Source organism: Papaver somniferum, chromosome 9 (genome assembly GCF_003573695.1).
Source record: "Papaver somniferum cultivar HN1 chromosome 9, ASM357369v1, whole genome shotgun sequence".
NCBI lineage: Eukaryota > Viridiplantae > Streptophyta > Magnoliopsida > Ranunculales > Papaveraceae > Papaver > Papaver somniferum.
Window position 1 is genome coordinate 1978327 of NC_039366.1, and position 21275 is coordinate 1999601.

The window sequence follows — 21275 nt, forward strand, 5'->3', positions numbered from 1 at the left end:
CTAATGAAATTAAGGGACTTAGGATTTACGAATGCTCACAAATTCAATTCAACAATGATTGCCAAGGTAGCTTGGAGACTAATTCAGGAACCAGACTTTCTATCGGTTTTTTTTTTGAAACCAATATACTTTAAAAGAAGAATCCCTTTAGGAGCAAAACCACCAGATAAAGGATCTTAGACTTGGAAATGGTTGTGCAAAGGACTAGGATAAATAAACCAACGTAGTATCTGGGAAGTAAGGAATGGCGTTAGTATCAATATTTGAGAGGAAAACTGGGTCCTAGGCACTAATGTTTTATAACAACACTTTTAAAAATTCTATAGCACTTGTAGAAGATCTTATTGATCAATTTACTAAAAAACATAATCCCTCTATTATCATGTTTTCTATCCAATAGACATTGCTGCTAAAATCTGTAAAATTTATTTGTTCTTAAACTTTCAAAAGAAAGATAAGCTTAAATGGACCTTGACAAAATCAGGAGTACACACAGTTAAATCAATGTATTTTAAGCTTAATGAAGTAGGAATAGACAACATTGTAAGTTTATCACTTCCTGAAATTTTTTAAAAAGCTGTGTAGAAATCTAACATATCACAGAAAATAAAACTTTCTTCTGGAAATGCATTCAGAATTCGCTTGCAACTAATGCTAAATTATTCAGAAAAGTTAAATACATGATCCTGCCTGTCAATGTGTGGTGAATGAATAAAAACAACTGAACATTTGTTACTTCGTTATAGGTATGCTAAAGCTTTTGGGAACAAGAACCAAACCCAATAAGAATTCAGTTTGACCAATCTATTAGTATCCTCGACTTATATAAATATTGGTTCTAAAATGTGATGAAAATAGAGTTATTTCTTATACAATGTGGTTCGTTTGGAGAGAAATATATAACAACGTATTTGAAGAAAATTCAAAAATAACATCTCAGTTGTCTCTAGAAACTCATAGACACGTACATCGTTGGTCTAGGAAAGCTTCACACAAGAAAGACAACAATAGTTGTGTAAAAAAATTTAAAATACCATGCACAACTCCATATCATCACTGCCTTACGATTAATGTAAATACAACCTGGAATTCTGAATTTTCTTATCCTACCTTTGTTTTAATTCTATGAAATAATACAAATAAATTCGAAGGAGGAAGAGCAAGACCATCATGAAACACAGACCCACAAGAAGCGGACGTTATATGTATTTTGCGATCGAGCCGCATACTAGGCAAAGGAAAAGAACATCGAACAATTTAGTATTGAAGATGACTTTGAAAGTATTTTCAAGCATCTCAATAACAGCCTGTCAAAGGTTTCTTGGCGGAGAAAAAATATACTTTGGAGATTGCGGATAAAGTGGCAAGCTATTGTCTAAACTTTTTGGTTTTTCTTTTATTCTCTGGACAAGAAATACAGTCGCAGATTCTTTAACAAAATTTACAAAAACTTTAAATTCAGAATTGGATTGGAAAATCCTCCGACTTGTATTAAACAAATAATTTTTATGTATAAATCTAATATTTGGAAGAACCATCCCTCTATATTGGATGGCTAACACTAGCTTTGTAACTAAGACTCTGTATGTGTCTTAATTCGGTTTAATAAAATCTTATTTACAAAAAAAAATAAAAAAGAATATTATGCCGAGTAATGTTTTTTTTTTTCGGTTTTTCATTTTTCTTGTTAAGAAAATAAAATAAAATCTGACTCATTACCATGGTGAGTATAGATTACTTTTGGATCCGGTCACTAAACGCCCGATAAGTAATTTATAAGTCAATAAGTACTAAATTTGACGCTTGACTTTGGCTAAGGATAAGTTAGACACCCATCCAGATCCAAACATAGAAGGTGTGTTCACCTTAATTAGAAGCGTTGGCTTGGCAGTTGTCACCCCCCTTATCACCATTTTTTTTTGTGCTTTCTAGTAGGAGTGGGCAAAAATACCCGCATCCACGGATTTTATCCAAATCAATCCGTATTTTAACGGGTGGACACCCAATCTATCATAAAACGGATTATGTGCGAGTGAATTTCTGTAACTGATTGATTTTATGAGTTGAACGTGAATGATACATCATCCATCCGTTGGATACCCAATTTGGAGGGGAGTTTTGTTGTTATATCAAAATATGAAGGATAAGCTAGAACGTGAGTAAGGTACTTACATTTAAGAGCCAGAAAAATAATTAATATCAAAATGAGAGAGGGACAAAATTAAGGGTACCATGGATTTAGTATGCATGATTAATAAAACACGGTGTTAATATTAATCTTTTGTAGTTATGTTAAGAAATCCACCAAACCTATTCGCATCCATCCAGTTCATCGGCTCTTGTGGGTATATCACCCGTTGGGTAATGGACTAGACGTCGGTACACTTCTAATATCCGTCATCTTAAATGGATTGGACACGGGTGGTATGAAATCCGCACCCATCCACCCATTGCTCACCCATGCCCCTTATCACCCTTTTGGTGCTTTGTAGACACAAATTGAATTTAGACCTAGGCTTGGCCTTAGTCAAATTACCAAAAAAAAAAAAGGCCCAAGAACCCAACAGTCCAACACCAAGCAAATCTAGGGTTCTCCTCTTTATAAATTACAGCGTCAGCGACTCTGAACAGACTTGTACTCGTGTTTCTTTTTTCTTTCTTCCTCGTCAACTACATCAAGACTTTGTTCGATCAGGTTCTCCATCTTCTTCTCTACTTTCTCGATCTTCTTCAGAGTAAGAAGAATCAGATCTCTAATTCTTTAATTCCCCTCTTTTGATTACACAGGAACTCGATTTCAAGCCCTAATTTCTGAATTTTAGGTATTTTTTCAATTCTCTATCTCGTAATTAGGGTTTTGATTTTGCACAATTTAGGTTTAATTTCGTGATCTACTCGTTGAAGTATTGAAAACGTGTAATGGGTTGTGTAATTATGGCAGGGAAATCATGAGGAGGGGATATAGTCCACAGTGTTACAGTCCACCAAGGAGAGGTTATGGCGGTGGTGATAGGGGAAGGAGCCCTCCGCCGCCAAGAAGGGGTTATGGTGGTGGTGGTGGCGGACGCGGTGGTGGATATGGTGGAAGGAAGGATTCGAACAATGGGAGTTTATTGGTTAGAAACATTCCTATGAATTGCAGGTACAATTGATTTTTTATGTCTTGGGTATTTGTGGATTTTTGATGATTTTGTATGTTTACTAATGCTATGGTGTTTAATTCTTCGCAGGCCTGATGACCTTCGAATTCCATTTGAAAGATTTGGACAAGTGAGGGATGTGTATTTGCCTAAAGATTTTTACTCAGGGTGAGCTTTTCTAGTGTGAATTTTGTGTGACAAATAGTATTTGATTCCTCTGATTGCTTAGGTTTTTGCTTTAGATCAATTTTTTAATTGGCAATTTATGTTATAGTTTTCGGTTTCATTGATTAGATGGTTCTATATGCAAGTGTGATACTGGTGGGTTATATAGGTGGGTAGACATGGGTTTAGGAGATTTGTCGTGTGAATATTAGGTTCTCAACTTTTAACACGTATCTGTTCTTGCTTGTTCAGCCTAGGAAATTTCTTTAAGGTGTGTCACTTGAGTGGAAATAAATAGTGTTTCTAGGGGGAGAGGTTCTGCTTTTGCTGTACAAGGTCGATTGAATTATTGTGCTTGCTTTTTATGGTGAGTTACTTTTTGAACTGGTTTGTCAGGGGGTATGTTGGTTTGAAGTTAAACAAGCCCAAGCCCCAGTCTTGATGAAGAAGTACTGTCTAGCATTGCCTAATTTTCCCAAGGGTGTTATGAATATTGTTCAAATGAAGAATGTTCCTGTATGAAGAGTAATTGTTTAATTCAAACTTCCTTAGAAGTTTCATGAGGAAGAAGATTGAGCTTCGACCCAACTGAATTTGGGATTGCATAAGAAGATTTAAGTTTGAAGCAACATTGATTTGAAGTACTAAATATATTTTCAAGAATATGAAGAATTTTCAAGTCTCTTGCATTTTTTGAAGTTGCCCTGCATACTTGACTATAAAAAAAGGTCAGCCACTAAGCTTGGTCTGCTATGCTAGCTGCTTTTACATTACGGCCATATGTGAACTTCTTTTGATGAAGTGCGCAAACTAAACTTTGATATAGGTAGGAGAAGCTTAGTAAGTGAAAATAACCTCATAGTATGATGAGATTGCCTTCCCATGGCAGATAATCTCAAGTTGGGGCCCTTATGCTTCTTGGTCAACTAAAATACTCACAAAATATTGGTTTTATATGCAGGGAGCCTCGAGGATTTGCTTTTGTGCAGTTTGTGGATCCTTATGATGCTGGAGAGGCTCAGTATCATATGAATGGACAACTTTTCTGTGGCAGAGAGATAACTGTGGTGGTTGCTGCTGAGACGAGGAAAAGGCCCGAGGAGATGCGCCACCGAGGCAGGCCAACTAGGTTTGTTAGATACATCTATACTTGTGGATCGTACCAAATGCCTTACAAGCTTTATTTGAGTGGCTTCTGTGTTGACGCCTCTTCTTTTCTTTTTGCAGAGGGCCTTCAGGTTATGGAGGTGGTGGAAGACGACCTTATTATGGTAAGAAACCAGTGGTGAAGTTTTTATTTCTGGATCCCCAGGAAAACCGGTTTGCCTTTACTCTTGTTGGTAGGTTTCTTACTTAGTGCTCTATGTCTGGTGTGTTTCAGGGCGTTCCCGTTCTCGCTCAATGTCTCGCTCACGCTCCCCTCGCTATCCATCTGGGTCAAGAGGCAGATGTCGCTCAAGGTAGTAACACATTAAATTCTTTTGTCTACTTGGAGTAGTATGGCTATCAAGTGGCTGATTGTAATGTTACGTTTTGTGCTGATTTTTGCAGATCAAACTCTCCTGCTCCAAGACGGAGAGCTGATTATTCTGTTAGTCCAAGGAGAAGGCCAGAGGACCATTCAAGGTCTCCATTGCCTGTCCCCCGTTCGCAAGACGGTGATCATCCACGTAGAAGGTCTTACTCTCCAGGATATGTTGATGCTGACAGGATTCCAGCTGATGGGTAAGGATAGTTTGTGAATGTTTTAGTTTCTGATCCTTCCATCTACGTGCTAGGTCTAAGTGTTTCTTTTGTCAATCTGTACACAGAAAGCCTGTATATGCTGCTGATGAAGACGGGCCACGGGCAGAATGGAGATCACCTGGTCGTGCCTCGAGATCACCATCTGGATCCCGTTCAAGGTCTGCTGACCTGTCTCCTCGCCGCAACAGATAGATTAATACAAGTGTGACGGCATGGTGATCCAAATAGCCAATAGAACTCTGTAGTATTAGAACTTGCCTTCATTTGAGGAACTTAGTAAGATACTTGGTTTATATATAAACTTGCCTGACAGTTTCCTTCAATCCTTTAAAATACTGGAACATATTTTGCTGTTTTGGATAAAAACTACTGGTGTGCTGTTTATTCTTGTTAGTTTGTTGTTCTTGATTTCTACTATTAAGAAATGGAATGAACTAAAATGGCTGTTTGGCAAATTACGTCCGTTGGTTCTTTATGTTGGTCATGGTAGATATGAAAATTAGTGATATTCATGAGTCAGCTACTAGTGTTTTCTAGTTCAGTTAGTATGTATGATTTTGTTAATTTAACTACCTAGACCTTGATTGATGACCTGAGTTCTGTACCATTATAAGTTTATAACAGTTGTTATGTTTCGTGCTTGAGATTTTGAACTTATTCCACAGGTAGCAGAGCTGCAGAGAACTTCAACACACATGTAAATGATTACTACTTTTTGTAGGTGCATTCCCAATATTCACTACATATGGGAAAAGTTTCTTTGCACATTTGGATAAATAGTACTTTATCTTCTGCAACTGGCAGAAAATGAAACAAAAACGCAGGACTTCCGCCCCATGAGAATCACGGTGATTGTCATCCCAACTATGTTGGCACCACAATTTAAGCCCAAAAATTATTAGAAAGTCAGATTCTTGGACTCTCGGATATCATCCGCGAACAGACAGACCGGCAAGTCGGATTGACTGTGCATGACTGCTTTGAGAAATGATTCAACAGGCATTACCGCTATCTTTGGAAAATCTCAAGAATCTTCTCCGTAATTTACCTGCCTTGATTTAGGCAACCTTTCATTTTACCCGCAGCTTCACTGTTGATTAAGATTCCTATGCTCAGTTTCAAACAAAGATTAACCAACTTCAATATAAGAATTGATTAATAAACATATTATATTTACCTCCCTATATATACACATACATGCATGTAACGTACTGATCCATGGCTTGACATTGGTGTCTTGGATTTGGAGACGACAATACTCAAAAACAATACCTACAGTTACGGTATCATCGAGAGATAAATTTCCAAGAAAATAATCATCTCAAACTAAGAAGCCATTTAAATTAAGACAATGAAATTAAGAGGAACAAAGAGAGATAGAGAAGGGATGGACCTGTTAGGGATACGTAATGATTTATCAGCTGGATACTCATATTCGCTTTGAATAAAATCAAAATCCAAGTGTTGAAGAAAGGTAAGAGTCTTGATATCGTAGCCAATTGACTCCTTCAGTTTGTCGCAATCCCTTATGAATAATTCCCGGAGAGAAGTAAAAGATCGTAAATCCGGGAGTAATTTGAGATCTTTATCTCTTGAAGATTGGGAGTAACGTTTTGGAGCAGCATGCCCAGTGGAATATATATTAGCTCTGGAGAATATGTAATTTCAACGAATGTAAGAGAGGGAAGACCTCCGTTAGCTAAGATTGGGAGTACCACGTTGCTGGTTGTGTCGCGTAATTTCAATTCCTTAAGAAAAGGCAATGGGTTTGGTGCGCTTCTCAATTTTGAACCATACCAGATTTGTAGCTCCTCAAGAAAAAGAAACGAGTTTGGCGTGCTTCTCAGTTTCTTGCAATTATTAATTTCTAGCTTCTTAATACAAGGAAATGAATTATAAATCGGAAGAGGACCAACCCATTCTTCTAGATTTTCCATATCACCGATATCCAAATGAACTAATGAAGGGAATACTGCATTATTGTTGTTGTTGACGATTCTTTCTTCTTCTTCTTGCTGGTAATAAAACTCTTCACCCATATACTTGACTGAATTTAGAGAATCAAACTTAAGTATCCTAAGACATGGGAGCATACCAAGCGCCGGCAGCTTATCACATTTTGTGATACCCACAAGCTGTAATTCCGTTAAATTCGGAAGGCAACCCATCCATTTCGGAAACCTTAAACCCGGGAAGAAATATATATCCAACTCTCTTAAATTAGGGTTAGGCCCTCCAAAACCTCATCAAACGCCATTTCCTCCTCCAACCTAGAATCAATTTCCGGAGGTTTGTCTTATCTTTTAACTTTGCACTCTTTGCATCAGTACCACCTCTCACGTAATCGAGAAAACAAATCCCCAACTCTCGTAAAGAATTTAGATTCGCCAATTCATCGATCCCACTACGAGATATGGTGCCATTATTCTCCTCCACATGGAAATCTAATGATTCAAGGCAAGTTAGAGTTCTTATACCTCTAGATATTCCCTCATTTTCGTGAAAACCAACTTTGAGAATTCTCAATTTTGGCCATTTTTTTATTTCTTTGGGGAGTTTACAATCCCCAAATCCCATTATCTCCAAATTGCCAAGATTATTAATGCACGACTCAGGCAATTCTTTGATATTAGTATGTGTAAAATCTAGGCACCTTAACCGTGTCAATGTTCCGACACCTATAGGTAAAACTTTTAGATTACTACAGGCAAGGCTACTAATGTTCCAACTGTCTTAAATATTTTAAAGCCCCAATATTTACAGGCAAGGCTACTAATTTTCCGCAACTTTCTAGATTTAATGTCTGCAAATTCGTAAGCTGAACTATAGAATCAGGTAGCTTTTGGACATCTGACCTCGAGAGATCTAGGTGCCTTAATATCTTCAGAGAACCAATGCCCAGAAGAAATATTCCAACATTTACGCATCTAAAAAGCACTAATGTCTGGAAATTGTAAAGTTGGTTGATGGACGCATCCTGTCCTTCATGAAATGTACACTGAGACAGATCAAGGTACCTCAAATGCTTTTGCTCAAGTGTCGAGGATTGAATTTTAAAATGAGGCCAACCTGAAGCCCAAAATCCCTTACGAAGTAAACAAACTACCCGCAGATTTTTGCAATGAAGTAAATGTTCTCCCAAATGATCATTTTCATGGGAAAAAATGGACCTCAAGTTTTTTGTTTTTTCTAGGTTTTTTGGAATCAACTTTGAATCTTGTTTGTCTAAAACTATCTTCAACCGACGAAATCTAGAAAAAGATTCCTTGTCACGAGAATTCACAATCTTGAAATCATGAATGCTGCTGACACTTATGGCAAGATCATGTTTCACATGTGAGGGTAATTTCAGTATAGATACTATTTTCATTTTCGCATCATCCATCTTTAAACCATGATGGTCTCTGATTGAAAGCCAATCAGTCTCAGTTTTATGCAAGCGCATAACATTGCCGAGAACTTTCGCAGCAAGTGGTAAACCACTACAATTTCTTGCAATTATCTCTCCTATACATGTCATATTTGGAGTCTCTAATGCTCCCCCTGGAGAAAATGCTTTGGTCTTGATGATAGACCAACAAACACTATCAGGTAGATATCCTAACATGTACTGTGGGAAATCACCTTTAACAACAGAAGCAACTGTGTGGCTACGTGTAGTAACTAATACTCTACTCCCTTGAGCACCTGACTTTAGCAAACTTTTAAGAACATTTTTCTTGTTGGCTACGTGTAGTAACTAATACTGTACTCCCTTGAGCACCTGACTTTGACAACAGAAGCAACTGTGTGGCTACGTGTAGTAACTAATACTCTACTCCCTTGAGCACCTGACTTTAGCAAACTTTTAAGAACATTTTTCTTGTTGTCTGATCTGAAAGTTTCTCTCTATCGAGTCATCTTTGTAGACCAATTGAGCAAGTGCAGTTTTTCCTAAGCCACCCATACCCACTATGGATATGACAGAACATTTTTCTTGTTGTCTAGGATTTATGGAGGATGAGGAGGATGTTGTTGTTGATATGTAAGGTGTAGTTAACATCTTTATTATGTTCGACTTATCATTCTGTCTTCCTAGGACACTTGATTCATCTACAGCGGATGAAATTAGTCAGTTTTGTTGCACTGTATTGTGATCATAAGTGTGACTTTCAGGACTAGAAATTTGGAAATGAAATTTTCCCATGCTCTTAAAAATTTCATCTAGACTTTGGTGAATATGTTTGATCCGACGAGCCATCTTGCAACGAAACAGAAGTGAATTGGAGGATGAAAAAAAAACTTGTACCTTATTTCTATTGCCTCTCATTTCAAATTCACGCATGGCTTTGTAAGAAAACTCGTCCAGAACATCATCCGCATCATAGACCACATTCATAAGCCATTTCAACAGAAGCTTAACAACTTCAGATTTCTCTTGCTGCTTTTCTGCATCGGTTGTTACGGCTGCTATCATCTCCACGGTTCCCTTAAGCTTTTTCAGATCATCATGAACACTCCAAACCTCACTAATCTGTTGGGAAACAACAGAAGTCAAATTTTTCAGTAATTCAGTTGAACCGCTAACAATTAACTCTTGGAATGCCATGATAACAATGAAGAGTAAGTGATGTTAGGAAAAGAAGACTAGTAAATTGGGTTGGACAAGCAAACAGAATGTATATAATCTCAGATTTGTTTTCGAAGTTGGATTATGGTAATAGAGGGGTATAGGAATTAGGTTTTTATAGAAGATGAAACTACGCACACTAATATTCGTATCTCTTTCTTGTTAGAAAAGTCTAGAATGTGAATAAGAAGCCTGACAGGGAAAAGGTAGATGGAACTTGTGCCTTTCGTTCGTTTTATTTGTCTTGTTGGCACTGAATAGGATAAGGTTATATCACTTGATTCTTTTGGAAGTCATTCCGACAGTCGGTTAACTCTATAACACAATTCTTTATTTATTCTTTTCTTTTGTTAAAGATTTCAACTTCGATATTTTAAAACAAATTGTGTGCAGATTGTGCTCAGTATATGGAGAAGACTCACAAGCTGATCCTGGAACACATGTATTTACTGACCACCTTACTTGTTTAATGGCTTTTCATAACTGTGTTTGTGTTGTAGTCTCATACAAGCTGCCATAACACTGTTCCAACTTTCCAGACTGCGGATGCCCTTAGATGTGCAGGGCTTTCACAAATGTAAAACATCTAAAATAGGTAATAAGAATTCTTGTTGAAAATTAGATATGCTTCTCATCAAAATTTTGTAACATAAAAATTCTATTTGCTGCTTAACCAACAAAATTTACAAACTAGCCCCACACCTTTTTATCTGATATGATCCCAACTCCCAAAGATGCGCATCTTAACTAAAAGGACACTTGCACTTCTTGAAATTGCCGGGCTGTAGGATTTGAGTACAAATTACTGTGGGCACTGGAAAGCACCTGATTGGGAGGATGCCCGTGGCAACATCCATTTGACTTGGAATGTGAAAAGGACTGAGAGGGGGAGGTACCGAAGACAATAAAACATCTCAGAACATATGAGTCATCAACCAACAGCTGCGACCATGTCAGGCTCAGTGATAGGCATATCGGCAGCTGCAACGAGAGGACTTTTCTGGAATGAATTTCTGAGCTGCCCACAAGCTGCATTGGCATCAAGGCCTCGAGTCTGCCTTATGCTTGTTGTTACTTTACGGGATTCTAGCGCTGCTGCAAATGCAAGTATCTGCAGAAACCACGAAAAACAGATTGAAATCCCCAAAGCAAACCAAATGATTTGTTATGGAATCTCAGGACACTAAATTCAAACAGGACAACTCCTTTTTCTTTCAGAAAATGGCAAAATTCAAATATAAAAGAAGAGAAGCATACAGTTTTTTTGTATGGACGGCGAAACTCGGTATCTTCTATTGGATTAAAAGGTATCAAATTGACATGGTAACCACTTCCCCAAGCACGGAGTAGTTCTGCAAGTTCTACCGCATGTTCTACCGCGTCGTTGACTCCAGCTGCAAAGATAATAAACAAATACTGAGTATCAACATCACATATGTATTAACACTTTCTTTCTGTTGAAAAAATAAAACTGTTTACAAGTTGAATTCTGGTTTTACCAAGAAGTGTATACTCGAATGACACTCTGCGACTAGTTTCATCAAAATAGTCCCTGCAATCCTTCATAAGTGCGTCCAACGGATAGGCTTTTGCACTGGGCACAATTGTTTCTCGAAGTCTTTGATTTGGAGCATGTAGGCTAATGTCGAGGGAGAAAAATAAAACAATCAGTTGGTAAATAGAGGTAAAGTAAAACTAAGTACTACTAACATTTAAATATTGAAGTAAGCTAAAACGTCAGAGGTAACCAAGGGTATCCTGCAAACACTCAGTGTGAATGTTTTATAGCTTTTATTGTACGAACCCCAACTAAAATAATTTTCGCAAGAGTTGGAAATAAAGTATGGACAGGTCAGAACATGTTATTCACTGGTTCAATGATTCCACTCCTATTACCTTGCGAGTACCACATCTGAATATAATTTGGATAATGACAATTCACAATTAGCTACTTCTGAGAAAATAAGGAGTACCTGACAGCCAAGGTGGATTGGAGTTTGTGAGATGCCAACTTTTTAATAGTGTTTGGCACTCCCACGGTTGAAATTGTAATCATTCGTTGGCCAATTTGTATATCCTGCAAATCAAATTACGAATATTTAACATGAACAAATCCAGATCCCACACCCCAAATGTGACATGCATAAGGAGTTAAGTACTCACCTTATTTAAGCAACGGTGTGCTTCTAAAACTGCCTTTAAGTTCAACATTGGTTCACCCATTCCCATAAACACAACATTGGAAACTCTATTCTTGAATAAATCTTCTATGGCTAACACCTACATCATGAAACTGTATTACAGACCCATAGAAGAATTTATTTATAGATTGCTTCCAAAAACAAGAAATGCGTTTAATAAACATCACCTGCTCAACAATTTCATGCCGCTGAAGGTTCCTCAAATACCCTCCTTTGCCAGTAGCACAAAATGCACACCGCAAAGGGCATCCAACCTGAGACAATTCAGCAAACATCCAGGTAAAAATAATGCTACAACTACAAAGACACAACATACTATCCACAAAGGGGTGTTACTCTATTGGAGTATCAGACATACCTGAGATGAGACGCAAGCAGTAAGGCGGATCGTACCTTTATCATCTTCAACCGGTATACCAACAGTTTCAATAAGCCTGTTATCATGCAGCTTAATCAGTACCTGCAAAACCACATATCACAACAATAGTTTATGTCAAATAGTCCACCAAAAAACCAATAATACTCCAACCCAACCTACTTAGGTATTGTTTCGGTGCACGCAGTGCAATGTCCCACACAGATGCTCTATTCACCGTTGGGGAGCATGCCTGGCATACACGGAGAATATGTGCACCAAATGCACAAGCATACTAACAATTTTGACAAGTATCATTTATTCTCTAACCTTAACTGTGCCGTCAGCAGCCTTGACAACCTGATGAAGCGGTGATCTCCCAACTTTCCATCCAGCCTCTTGAAGATCATTCCTAAATGCTAGAGGTACTGTTTAACACAAATTACACTAAGGGCTATCAATTGAACAATTAAACACACTAAGGGCTATCAATTGAACAATTAAACAGCAATTGGATAAGATAAAAATCAATGGTGCTCGTGGTAGTGGGGGTGGTGGTGATAGTTGGCCCTGCACACCACCACCACCAAAACACACCACCACCAAAAAATTAAATTTTCTTTGGTTTACTTACAATGATTAAAATCCTGAATTTCTTTAACTTTGGACTTGTATATAAGCTGATGTAGTTGTTTCCCCCTATACTTTTGCTGAAATTACCCCCAAAACACAAGATAAAATAAAAAATCCGTACTTTTTCCGTGCAAATAAGAAAGAATCCAAATTATTATATGGGTTTCACTTGAATTTGCAAATGGATTAAGAAAATTAGTACCTGACCTAAATCTGTAGCGAGTTGTTGAAGGTCAAGTTCAGACATTCCAAGAAGAACATGAGAATCGATATGAGGAGTTCTTACGGGTGTAGTAGATACAGCAGGTACAGTTTTTCGAGCTGTAGATGTAGCGGCTATGGAGATTGAACGAGAACGAACTACTCTTACTGCTAGCGACGGAGCAGAATACATCTGTTGGAACAAAGCCATTGGAGCTCTACAAAGAAAAAAGAAAATGCCTCTTTCAGAGTGATAAACCCTCAATAAATATCTCTTTATTGTGTGGATGTTTGCACCCAAATGTGGATTTTCAGCAGAAATGTGACTTTCCGGGTATCCAAAGTCTCTTTGTTGAGTTTATTTTAAAAGTTTCCCAAGTAACTCTGGAAGTTCACTTAAAAAAAAAAAAATTCAACTCAAGAAAATTTGTTACTCTCTAATTTTCTTGAGCCTTTTTTATCTGGTAGCATCAAAATCAACTACTTATATTTCGTTGATTGAGAGTGACAAATGATCTGAAGTCTTATCATTGTCACCCAAAATCTGCTTCATAGTGACCCAAAAGAACATTTTTTTTTTTGTAGAGCTCAGGATTCCAATGGATCAGATTCGTCTGGGTCTGAGTCAAACTACCTGGCTCATGTGTTTGTCTTTTGAATCAGATCCAACTCTATTCAAAAATATGCAATGATTTGGTCTTATAAGTCAAGGACATTTCATTTTCGACTCAAATGGGTTCGAGTTAGAGAGTCACATACGTTTTGACATCTGACTCGACACCGAATCGGATCAAGACGCCGAGTCAGCAAAATAACAAACACTCAAAATAAAAGATTTGCTGATCCAAAGTATTCCACCATATAGTGTTTGCCTTTTAAGGTTAATTTAGAATGATTTTTTTGGGACCATGGTTTTTTTGAGGGGACCATGGTTTTATTAGGCCATCTTCCTTATAGTGATAAGGGGTGTCCTAAAACTTTGAAATGACTAACCTACCCTTAACCTAATTTAATTTAAAACCAACCTAATAACCACCTATATATATATAACCACCACCTCCTCCCACCACCACCGCCGATTATCACCACCACCACCTCCGATTATCACCACCACCACCACCGCCCACCACCGCCGATTACCACCACCACCACCTCCGATTATCACCACCACCAACCACCGATTACCACCACCACCACCTACTCCTACCACCACCACCACCACCACCTACTCCTACCACCACCACCACCACCGCCTATTTAAGAAATGTAACAACGTCAATGCAATCACAATTAAGTTCTGTTACATGATAATTTTATCGAGTATAAAAGACGCCAGCCGCAGCCTGATTCTGCCATGGGACCACTCCGGAGGTATTTTCCAACAAACCCTTCACTTTAATTTGCTTTCGATTGCTTCAATCGAATAAAAATCATCAAAATAGGGTTTTAGTAGGAGTTACAGAGCCATGTTCGGTTAGGCCGATTTTCCAAAAAACCCTAGTTCACTAACCGAACTTCTTGAAAATGAAGAACACGAAGAACAGTTCGGTTCTATTGGATTTAAAACTAAGTCACCGAACTCTCTGTTCGGTTGTTTCGCAAAAAAATTTAAAACTACAAAGTAACCGAACTCCACCCTTAGAACCGAAAAAAAACAAATCCAGTCTAACCGAACTGTGTTGTTGTGGCCACTATGTTGAGTTCCAAAATAACCGAACTTAGCCAATAAAGTTCGGTTTTTTCGCAAAAAAATTTAAAACTACAAAGTAACCGAACTTAGCCAATAGACGCTGAAACTTCACATTTTTTTTGTTTGTTAAGTTCGGTAACTTCACAATTTTATCGCAGAAACCGAACTCAAAGTTCGGTTGGTTAGCTGTTAGGTTCAAGTTTGCGAAAGAACCGAACTTTGTAAACTTATATACTCTTATGTTACGTAAAATTCGGTTAGATCAAAACTGCTTGCAGTTTGCGAACCAACCGACCTTGTACACCAAAGTTCGTTAGTTGAGAACCAACCGAACATAACGCTGTAACTCCTAGAAATTCTATTATTAGAGAGTTCGGTAACCTGCGTGTTTGGAACAAGTAACCGAACTACACTTTCAGATGAGTTCGGTTACTTGTTCATCTCACGGGGTAACCGAACTACAACTTCAGATGAATTCGGTTACTTGTTCTTCATATAAAGTAACCGAACTGTTCAAAATCCAGTTCAAATCCGAATCATTTTGAAGATTAACGAATATTCTAGGAGAGGATGGAGATGAAGAATCAGATGAGTTTTCATCATTTGAATACTCAAACTTAGTGAATTGGAAAAAAAATCTATTTTCCATGTTTTTCTCCTTCATCTTCTCTAACTCTACTCTCTCAATAATTCTACTCAACTAATAATAAACCCATCTTTTAATTTAATCTCTCTAATTGTTTTTAACTAAATCATTCACTAATCATCACCCAAAATTAATCAGGAAGGTAATTTGGGTATTAATATAAATATCTAGATAAGGGTGACCTAGATTTACTTCTAATGTATTTATCCAAAATAAAACCATGGTCCCAAAAAATCGTTCTTAATTTACCATGATTTATATGGACTAAACGGTATCAGCCCATATAAATCGTGTAACTTACTTGGTAAAGAGTAAAGAAAAAAAAACACCTCTTAGTAAACCTTACTTTTGATACAGATCAAAGCATTTTAACATGGAAGATAACTGAAGCAACGCCATTATGGTAGGGAACAAATGAAAAGAAAATTCATAGAACAGAAAAGAGTGCCACATTAGTAAAACCTTAACAGAGCTAAAAATGTTTGGGCCAAAATGTTTCCAGGTCGAACACTTCTTTGTCTCAGATACTCTGCAGTGCTCATGATGCTTCTTCACTCTTCAGAACAAAACGTATGCATAAAAGGATTTTCATTTTCATGTCTACATATCCAATATTACAAAAATTCCCAAAAGAAACAATTGACGTGAAGGACAAGTCAAGTCAGATAAACTAGCCAAAATAAAGAACTATACAGGGATCGAAGACTGATGTCCATTGGAATCCTGAAGCCCTTCAAGTGAAGCTACAACTTCTTCCATGGTTGGTCTGCACTTGGGATTCGCAGATAGACATTGCATAGCAAGGTTAACGGCCTTTAACGTTCCTGGCTGTGTGTATTGACCTTCAATTCGGGTATCTATAATACGTAAAACACTATCTTCGCTGGACAGGGAACCCTTTGCCCACTCAATCAGATTGTGTTCTCCCGCTGGCCGTAACTTGTCTAATGCTTTTCGACCAGATAACATTTCTAAGAGAACAACCCCGAAGCGGTATATGTGGCCCCTTACAGTTTGATGACCTTCAACAATAGAGAGAAAGAGATACGATATAAGAAAGTATCGTAGTGTATAAATCAAATTAAGCGCAGCACAATGCAAAAATTAATTGATTCATTAACTCTAAAATCTTGCAAACTCGGAATCTGGAAAACATCATCTATGCTAGATTTGTGACAAATCGACCATAAACATCTGAAAAAATGCCCATAGAAAGTTAAGATTACCTGTTTCCCGATGCCACGGAGCAGCACAGTCATCGGTGTTCATTGTGACCGTAGCAGACAGATGACTCGTATCACCAGTAGGGCCATCATTCGCAAAACCAAAATCCGAAAGCTTTGCGTTACAAGTCTGTGAGTTTTAACATTACAATAAATATATTATTAGATGACTCAAAATGCTAAAATGATCACCACAGTTTCAGAGTTGAAGCTACATTGTGAAGGAAGAGTTGCATACCAAATCAAGCAGGATATTTGAAGTTTTAAAGTCTCTATGGATGACTTGTCTTTCCGCACTATTGACAAATGCAAGGCCTTTTGCTGCTTCAAGAGCAACCTTCATTCGCAGATTCCATGAAAGTGGTTGCAAGCGGGATCCTCCTGCGTAAATAACATCTCAAATCTATCAAAATAAGCGTAAACCAATATAACAACATAGCAACCGATGTTCAAACAACTTACGCCTGAAAAGATGATTCCCTAAGCTTCCACGGGGCATGAACTCATACACCAAAAGTCGGTGTTCATCTTCCGCACAGTATCCAATCAGCTTGACAAGATTAGTGTGGTATAGTTTCCCCAAGTAGTTCACTTCTGCCTACAGAATCAAAATATTTCACTGAATAAGCAAATTGAAAATTCAAAATCCTATCAATATATCCAAAATAGGAGATTATCACATGTCTGAGAGTAAATTGAGAAGCAATAACGGAAAACCATGGGAATTGCCTTACTTGATCAATGCATACCTACTCAATGTGTAATTTTAACAAATTGCACACTGGTCTAACAGAGTATAAACTAACGATCAATTCCGAAATCAGCGGATTAAGTAGTACTCACCAGCCATTCTGTATGACCCTGAAGCCCTTCTTCGTACAACCTCTTAACAGCAATCACAAGTCCAATCCCTGGCTTTGTAGCTGTAAATGTATTCTCATCTATCCAACCTTTAAAAACAGACCCAAATCCACCTTCACCTAACACATTATCAGGCCTGAAATTCCTCGTAGCAGTTTTCAGATCACTAAAACTGAAACTTCTCAAATTAGAAGATTGTAAGATCGCGCCTTCACTTCGTGGTGTCGGCGGAACCGAAGCACATGATGTCGTACTACTTGAATTCGATTCTACACACATACGAATCAAAAATCTTAAAGTAAATTACCAAATTTCACATACCGGACTCCAATCATATAAACTAGACCAATTTGCAAGACTTAAAGGTATTGTAACTGGCAGGATCCATTGAGATTCAACCTCATGTTGTGCCGGATGTTAAAAATAGAACAAAAATCAGAAATTACAAAATGAATTTGTCTTTCTTTATTCGCTTACTTGATTTGGTGGACTATAGACGTTTCCCTTTTTTCCATGAAAAGAAACCGCTTATCTGAAAGCAGACAACAAATTAGACAAGTGTTACTTTCAAGTTTTAATCTGGAAATGCAAAGAACCAGAAGCATAGAAAAAAAACATAATACTCAAGACCTTAGAGTGACTGCCTGGGTCAATTTGCTTAGGACTGATAAGGTCTGGCAATCCATTCGATTCATTTCTTGGTGGTTGCTTTGGACTGTTGCAAGAAGATACTCCATCAGAGGTAATCTGATGGCGGCTAGTCTTACAATTGCCAGAACCATTTTCTTCTTCAGAATCTTCAGTATGCCAACACTTCCCCATTAGAAAAACTCAGAACTGAAAAAAACTGAAGGAGTCCGTTTGAATCTTCTTCTTTCTCTCTACAAAAAAATAAAAGGAGAGATTTTTTGAGAAATCGATGTTTAGAAGTAGTGGTTATAACCAAAACTAATTTAAATCATCAAATGTAAAATCATAACCCCATTTATCATCTACTTCTTCTCCTTCTTCAAAGTTTATCCATATAATATTAATTTAATTGACTTTAAATTTACTTTCATTGACTAGTACAAATAAAGAAACATAAATTAATCAAATACTAACTCCATTAAGCAAATTAAAATAATATTCGCCTTTTTCTTTCTTGAATTTTTGAGCGAAATTTTTAATAAAAATGAGAAAAAAAATTCTTTTAGAAAGTATAGCTTTTTCTTGGAGAATGAAAAACATGCTCTGTATACTCTATATTGTGCTCGACTTATATGCCTAATTGGATAACCTTACACGAGCAATTCTGAATTTTCTTCTTGTTCTGCTGTGCTAACTTATTTTTTTCTTCTATGAATTAAATAAAGATGTGATAATCTCGAATAAATAGGAAGAGAAACATACAATTTTTTTGCATGGTAACCACTTCCCCAAGCACGGATTAGTCCTGCCAGTTCTACTGCATGACCTACAGCGTTGTTGACTCCAGCTGCAAGGAATACATGAAAACTGAGTGCCAAGATTACATATGTATAACACGTTTCTTTCTGTGAAAAACAAAACTGTTTACAAGTTGAATTCTACTTTTACCAAGAAGCATATACACGAATGATACTTTGCGACTAGTTTCATCAAAGTGGTCCTTGCAATCCTTCACAAGTGCATCTAATGGCCAGCCATTTGCACCAGGCACAATTGTTTCTCAAAGTATTTGATTTGGGGCATGTAGGCTAATGTCAGATGAGAAAAATAAAACAGTCAGTTGGTAAATAGAGGTAAAGTAAAACTTAGTATACTATGACAATTTAGATATTGAAGCAAGTGAAAACATTAGAGTCAACCAGGGCCTCCTGCAAACACTCAAAGTGAATGAAGTATAGCTTATATTGTACGAAGCCCAATTAAAACAACATTCACAAGTATGGACAGGTCAGAAAATGGTATTCATTGGTTCAACGATCCCACTCCTATTACCTTGTGAGTACCACATCTGAATATATTTTGGATAATGATAATTCACAAGTTAGCTACTCCCGAGAAAATTAGAGGTACATTACCTGACAGACAAGGTGGATTAGTGTTTGGGAGATGCCAACTTTCCACGGTAGAAATTGTACTCATTTGTTTGGCCGATTTGCATATGCTGCAAATTAAATTAGCAAAAGTTTTACATGGACAAATCCATATCCCACATTCCATATGTGAAATGAATGGAAGAGTTAAGTACGCACCTTACTTAAGCAACATTGTGCTTCTAAAACTGCCTTTAAGTTCGACACTGGTTCATCCATTCCCATAAACACAGCATCAGAAACACTATTTTTGAACAACTCTTTTACAGCTTACACCTACATTAATGGAACAAATGAAACGAAGTTATAAAACTGTATTACAGATCCGTATAAGAATTAATTCAGAGATTGGTTTCATAAACAAGACGCGCCTTCTATGAAAGATGACCTGCTCAATTCATGCCGCTGAAGGTTCCTCAAATACCCTCGTTTGCTAGTAGCACAAAACGAACACAACGGACATCCTAACTAGAAAAATTCAGGAAACATCCAAGTAAAAGTGCTATCAAGACACGCAACACTATCTTTAAGGGGGTGTACTCTATTAGAGAATCAGTCATACCTGAGATGAGACACAAACAGTCAGGCGGATAGAACCTTTATCATATTCGACCGGTATAGTAACAGTTTCAATCGGCCTGTTATCATGCAGCTTAATCAGCACAATAGCACTTTACATGAAATGGTCCACGAAAAAAAAAAAAAACAAGACTTCATCTACGGTAAATAGGTGCACCAAATGCGCAAGTATTCTAACATTTTGACAAGTATCATTCATTCTCTAACCATAATGTTCCATCAGCGGCCATGACAACTTGATGAAGCAGTGATCTCCCAAACTTCCATCCAGCTTCTTGAAGATCATTCCTAAATGCCAGAGGTACTTTTCAACACAAATTACACTAAGGGCTATCAATAGAACTACTAAACAGCAATTGGATAAGAGAAAATCAATGGTGGTGGTGGTGTTGACAGTTGGCCCTGTGCGAACCACCACCAGCACCAACATCAACACCCACCATCACCAAATAGTTAAATTCTCTTTAGTTTACTTACAATGATAAAAATCCTGAATTTCCTTAACTTTGGACTTGTATAGAAGCTGATGTGGTTGTTTCCCTCTATACTTTTGCTGAAAAATCCCCCGAAAACACAAGATGCAATTATAAATCCAAACTTTTTCAGTAAAAACAAGAGATTATCCAATTTTCTTCGTGGGTTTAAATTGAATTTGTAAATGGAGTAAGAAAAATCGAAAATTTTTATGTGCAAACAAGAAAGAATACAAATTTGCTTGTGGTTTTGGTTGAATTCGTAAATGGAGTAAGAAATTGTTTACCTGACCTAAATCTGTAGCGAGTTGTTGAAGGTCAAGTTCAGACATGACAAGAAGAACACGAGAATCGATATGAGGAGTTGTTATGGGTGTAGCAGAGACAGTTTTCGAGCTGTAGAAGTAGCGGCCATGGGGATTGAACGAGAACGAACTACTCTTGCTGCTAGCCATGGAGCAGAATACATTTGTTGGAACAAAGCCATTGGAGCTCTACGAAGAGAAAAAAATGCCTCTTTCCCTGAAGTAGTTCTGATAAACCCTCAATAAATATCTCGTCGTGGATGTTTCCACCCAAATGTGGATTTTTAGCCGAAAGGTGACCTTCCGGAATTTTTAGATCTATAAGTCTCCCAAGGTCTCTTTGTTTTTTGTTTTTTTTATGTTAATTAAATAACAGAGTACAAGAGAT

General features: G+C 37.4%; 4 protein-coding genes, 1 long non-coding RNA gene and 1 pseudogene across 5 annotated transcripts; 1 reads left to right on the forward strand and 5 right to left on the reverse strand.

The window, feature by feature from the left end:
* The first annotated feature begins 2630 nt into the window (after positions 1 to 2630).
* On the forward strand, positions 2631 to 5570 carry LOC113310570 (serine/arginine-rich SC35-like splicing factor SCL30). The gene is made up of 9 exons (XM_026559291.1): positions 2631 to 2695; positions 2788 to 2822; positions 2942 to 3142; positions 3231 to 3308; positions 4267 to 4434; positions 4533 to 4576; positions 4687 to 4765; positions 4857 to 5030; positions 5117 to 5570. Exons 3-9 carry the CDS (start codon positions 2949 to 2951, stop codon positions 5241 to 5243), a joined length of 864 nt encoding a protein of 287 aa, XP_026415076.1. The 5' UTR covers positions 2631 to 2695; positions 2788 to 2822; positions 2942 to 2948; the 3' UTR covers positions 5244 to 5570.
* Positions 5571 to 5999: 429 nt separating this feature from the next.
* On the reverse strand, positions 6000 to 7873 carry LOC113310572. The gene is made up of 3 exons (XR_003341241.1): positions 6445 to 7873; positions 6229 to 6323; positions 6000 to 6141 (listed from the first exon to the last, which is right to left on the reverse strand). It is a non-coding gene; the product is annotated as an uncharacterized LOC113310572 (long non-coding RNA).
* A 9-nt stretch (positions 7874 to 7882) lies between these two features.
* On the reverse strand, positions 7883 to 9639 carry LOC113310019 (putative disease resistance protein RGA3). Its single transcript, XM_026558554.1, has 3 exons — positions 9354 to 9639; positions 8049 to 8738; positions 7883 to 7932 (listed from the first exon to the last, which is right to left on the reverse strand). The coding sequence occupies exons 1-3, from the start codon at positions 9637 to 9639 to the stop codon at positions 7883 to 7885; spliced, it is 1026 nt and encodes a 341-aa protein (XP_026414339.1).
* A 613-nt stretch (positions 9640 to 10252) lies between these two features.
* Positions 10253 to 13277, reverse strand: LOC113307652 (probable dual-specificity RNA methyltransferase RlmN). The gene is made up of 10 exons (XM_026556101.1): positions 13052 to 13277; positions 12851 to 12926; positions 12547 to 12644; positions 12220 to 12321; positions 12029 to 12115; positions 11824 to 11940; positions 11634 to 11737; positions 11160 to 11299; positions 10918 to 11054; positions 10253 to 10771 (listed from the first exon to the last, which is right to left on the reverse strand). Exons 1-10 carry the CDS (start codon positions 13259 to 13261, stop codon positions 10592 to 10594), a joined length of 1251 nt encoding a protein of 416 aa, XP_026411886.1. The 5' UTR covers positions 13262 to 13277; the 3' UTR covers positions 10253 to 10591.
* Positions 13278 to 15959: 2682 nt separating this feature from the next.
* On the reverse strand, positions 15960 to 18252 carry LOC113310020 (receptor-like cytoplasmic kinase 176). Its single transcript, XM_026558556.1, has 7 exons — positions 18101 to 18252; positions 18036 to 18049; positions 17453 to 17739; positions 17072 to 17207; positions 16848 to 16990; positions 16613 to 16739; positions 15960 to 16408 (listed from the first exon to the last, which is right to left on the reverse strand). Exons 1-7 carry the CDS (start codon positions 18250 to 18252, stop codon positions 16074 to 16076), a joined length of 1194 nt encoding a protein of 397 aa, XP_026414341.1. The 3' UTR covers positions 15960 to 16073.
* On the reverse strand, positions 17992 to 21073 carry LOC113313150 (annotated as a pseudogene).
* Between the last annotated feature and the right edge of the window lie 202 nt (positions 21074 to 21275).

Excerpts from the sequence above, each read along its gene's own strand:
- LOC113310570 (XM_026559291.1), top strand. The coding sequence starts at position 2,949 with ATGAGGAGGGGATATAGTCCACAGTGTTACAGTCCACCAAGGAGAGGT. Across the intron at positions 4,435-4,532 it reads CACCGAGGCAGGCCAACTAG|AGGGCCTTCAGGTTATGGAG; the intron begins GTTTGTTAGATA and ends TTCTTTTTGCAG. Across the intron at positions 4,766-4,856 it reads AGAGGCAGATGTCGCTCAAG|ATCAAACTCTCCTGCTCCAA; the intron begins GTAGTAACACAT and ends TGATTTTTGCAG.
- LOC113310019 (XM_026558554.1), bottom strand. The coding sequence starts at position 9,639 with ATGGCATTCCAAGAGTTAATTGTTAGCGGTTCAACTGAATTACTGAAA. Across the intron at positions 8,739-9,353 it reads GCGTGAATTTGAAATGAGAG|GTGCTCAAGGGAGTAGAGTA; the intron begins GCAATAGAAATA and ends TGCTAAAGTCAG. Across the intron at positions 7,933-8,048 it reads GTACCTTGATCTGTCTCAGT|ATATTAAGGCACCTAGATCT; the intron begins GTACATTTCATG and ends GGTTCTCTGAAG.
- LOC113307652 (XM_026556101.1), bottom strand. The coding sequence starts at position 13,261 with ATGGCTTTGTTCCAACAGATGTATTCTGCTCCGTCGCTAGCAGTAAGA. Across the intron at positions 12,645-12,850 it reads AATTCAGGATTTTAATCATT|TACCTCTAGCATTTAGGAAT; the intron begins GTAAGTAAACCA and ends TGTGTTAAACAG. Across the intron at positions 11,941-12,028 it reads GGCATGAAATTGTTGAGCAG|GTGTTAGCCATAGAAGATTT; the intron begins GTGATGTTTATT and ends TTCATGATGTAG.
- LOC113310020 (XM_026558556.1), bottom strand. The coding sequence starts at position 18,252 with ATGGTTCTGGCAATTGTAAGACTAGCCGCCATCAGATTACCTCTGATG. Across the intron at positions 16,991-17,071 it reads AGGGAATCATCTTTTCAGGC|GAGGATCCCGCTTGCAACCA; the intron begins GTAAGTTGTTTG and ends TTATTTACGCAG. Across the intron at positions 16,409-16,612 it reads TCCGTGGCATCGGGAAACAG|GTCATCAAACTGTAAGGGGC; the intron begins GTAATCTTAACT and ends CTATTGTTGAAG.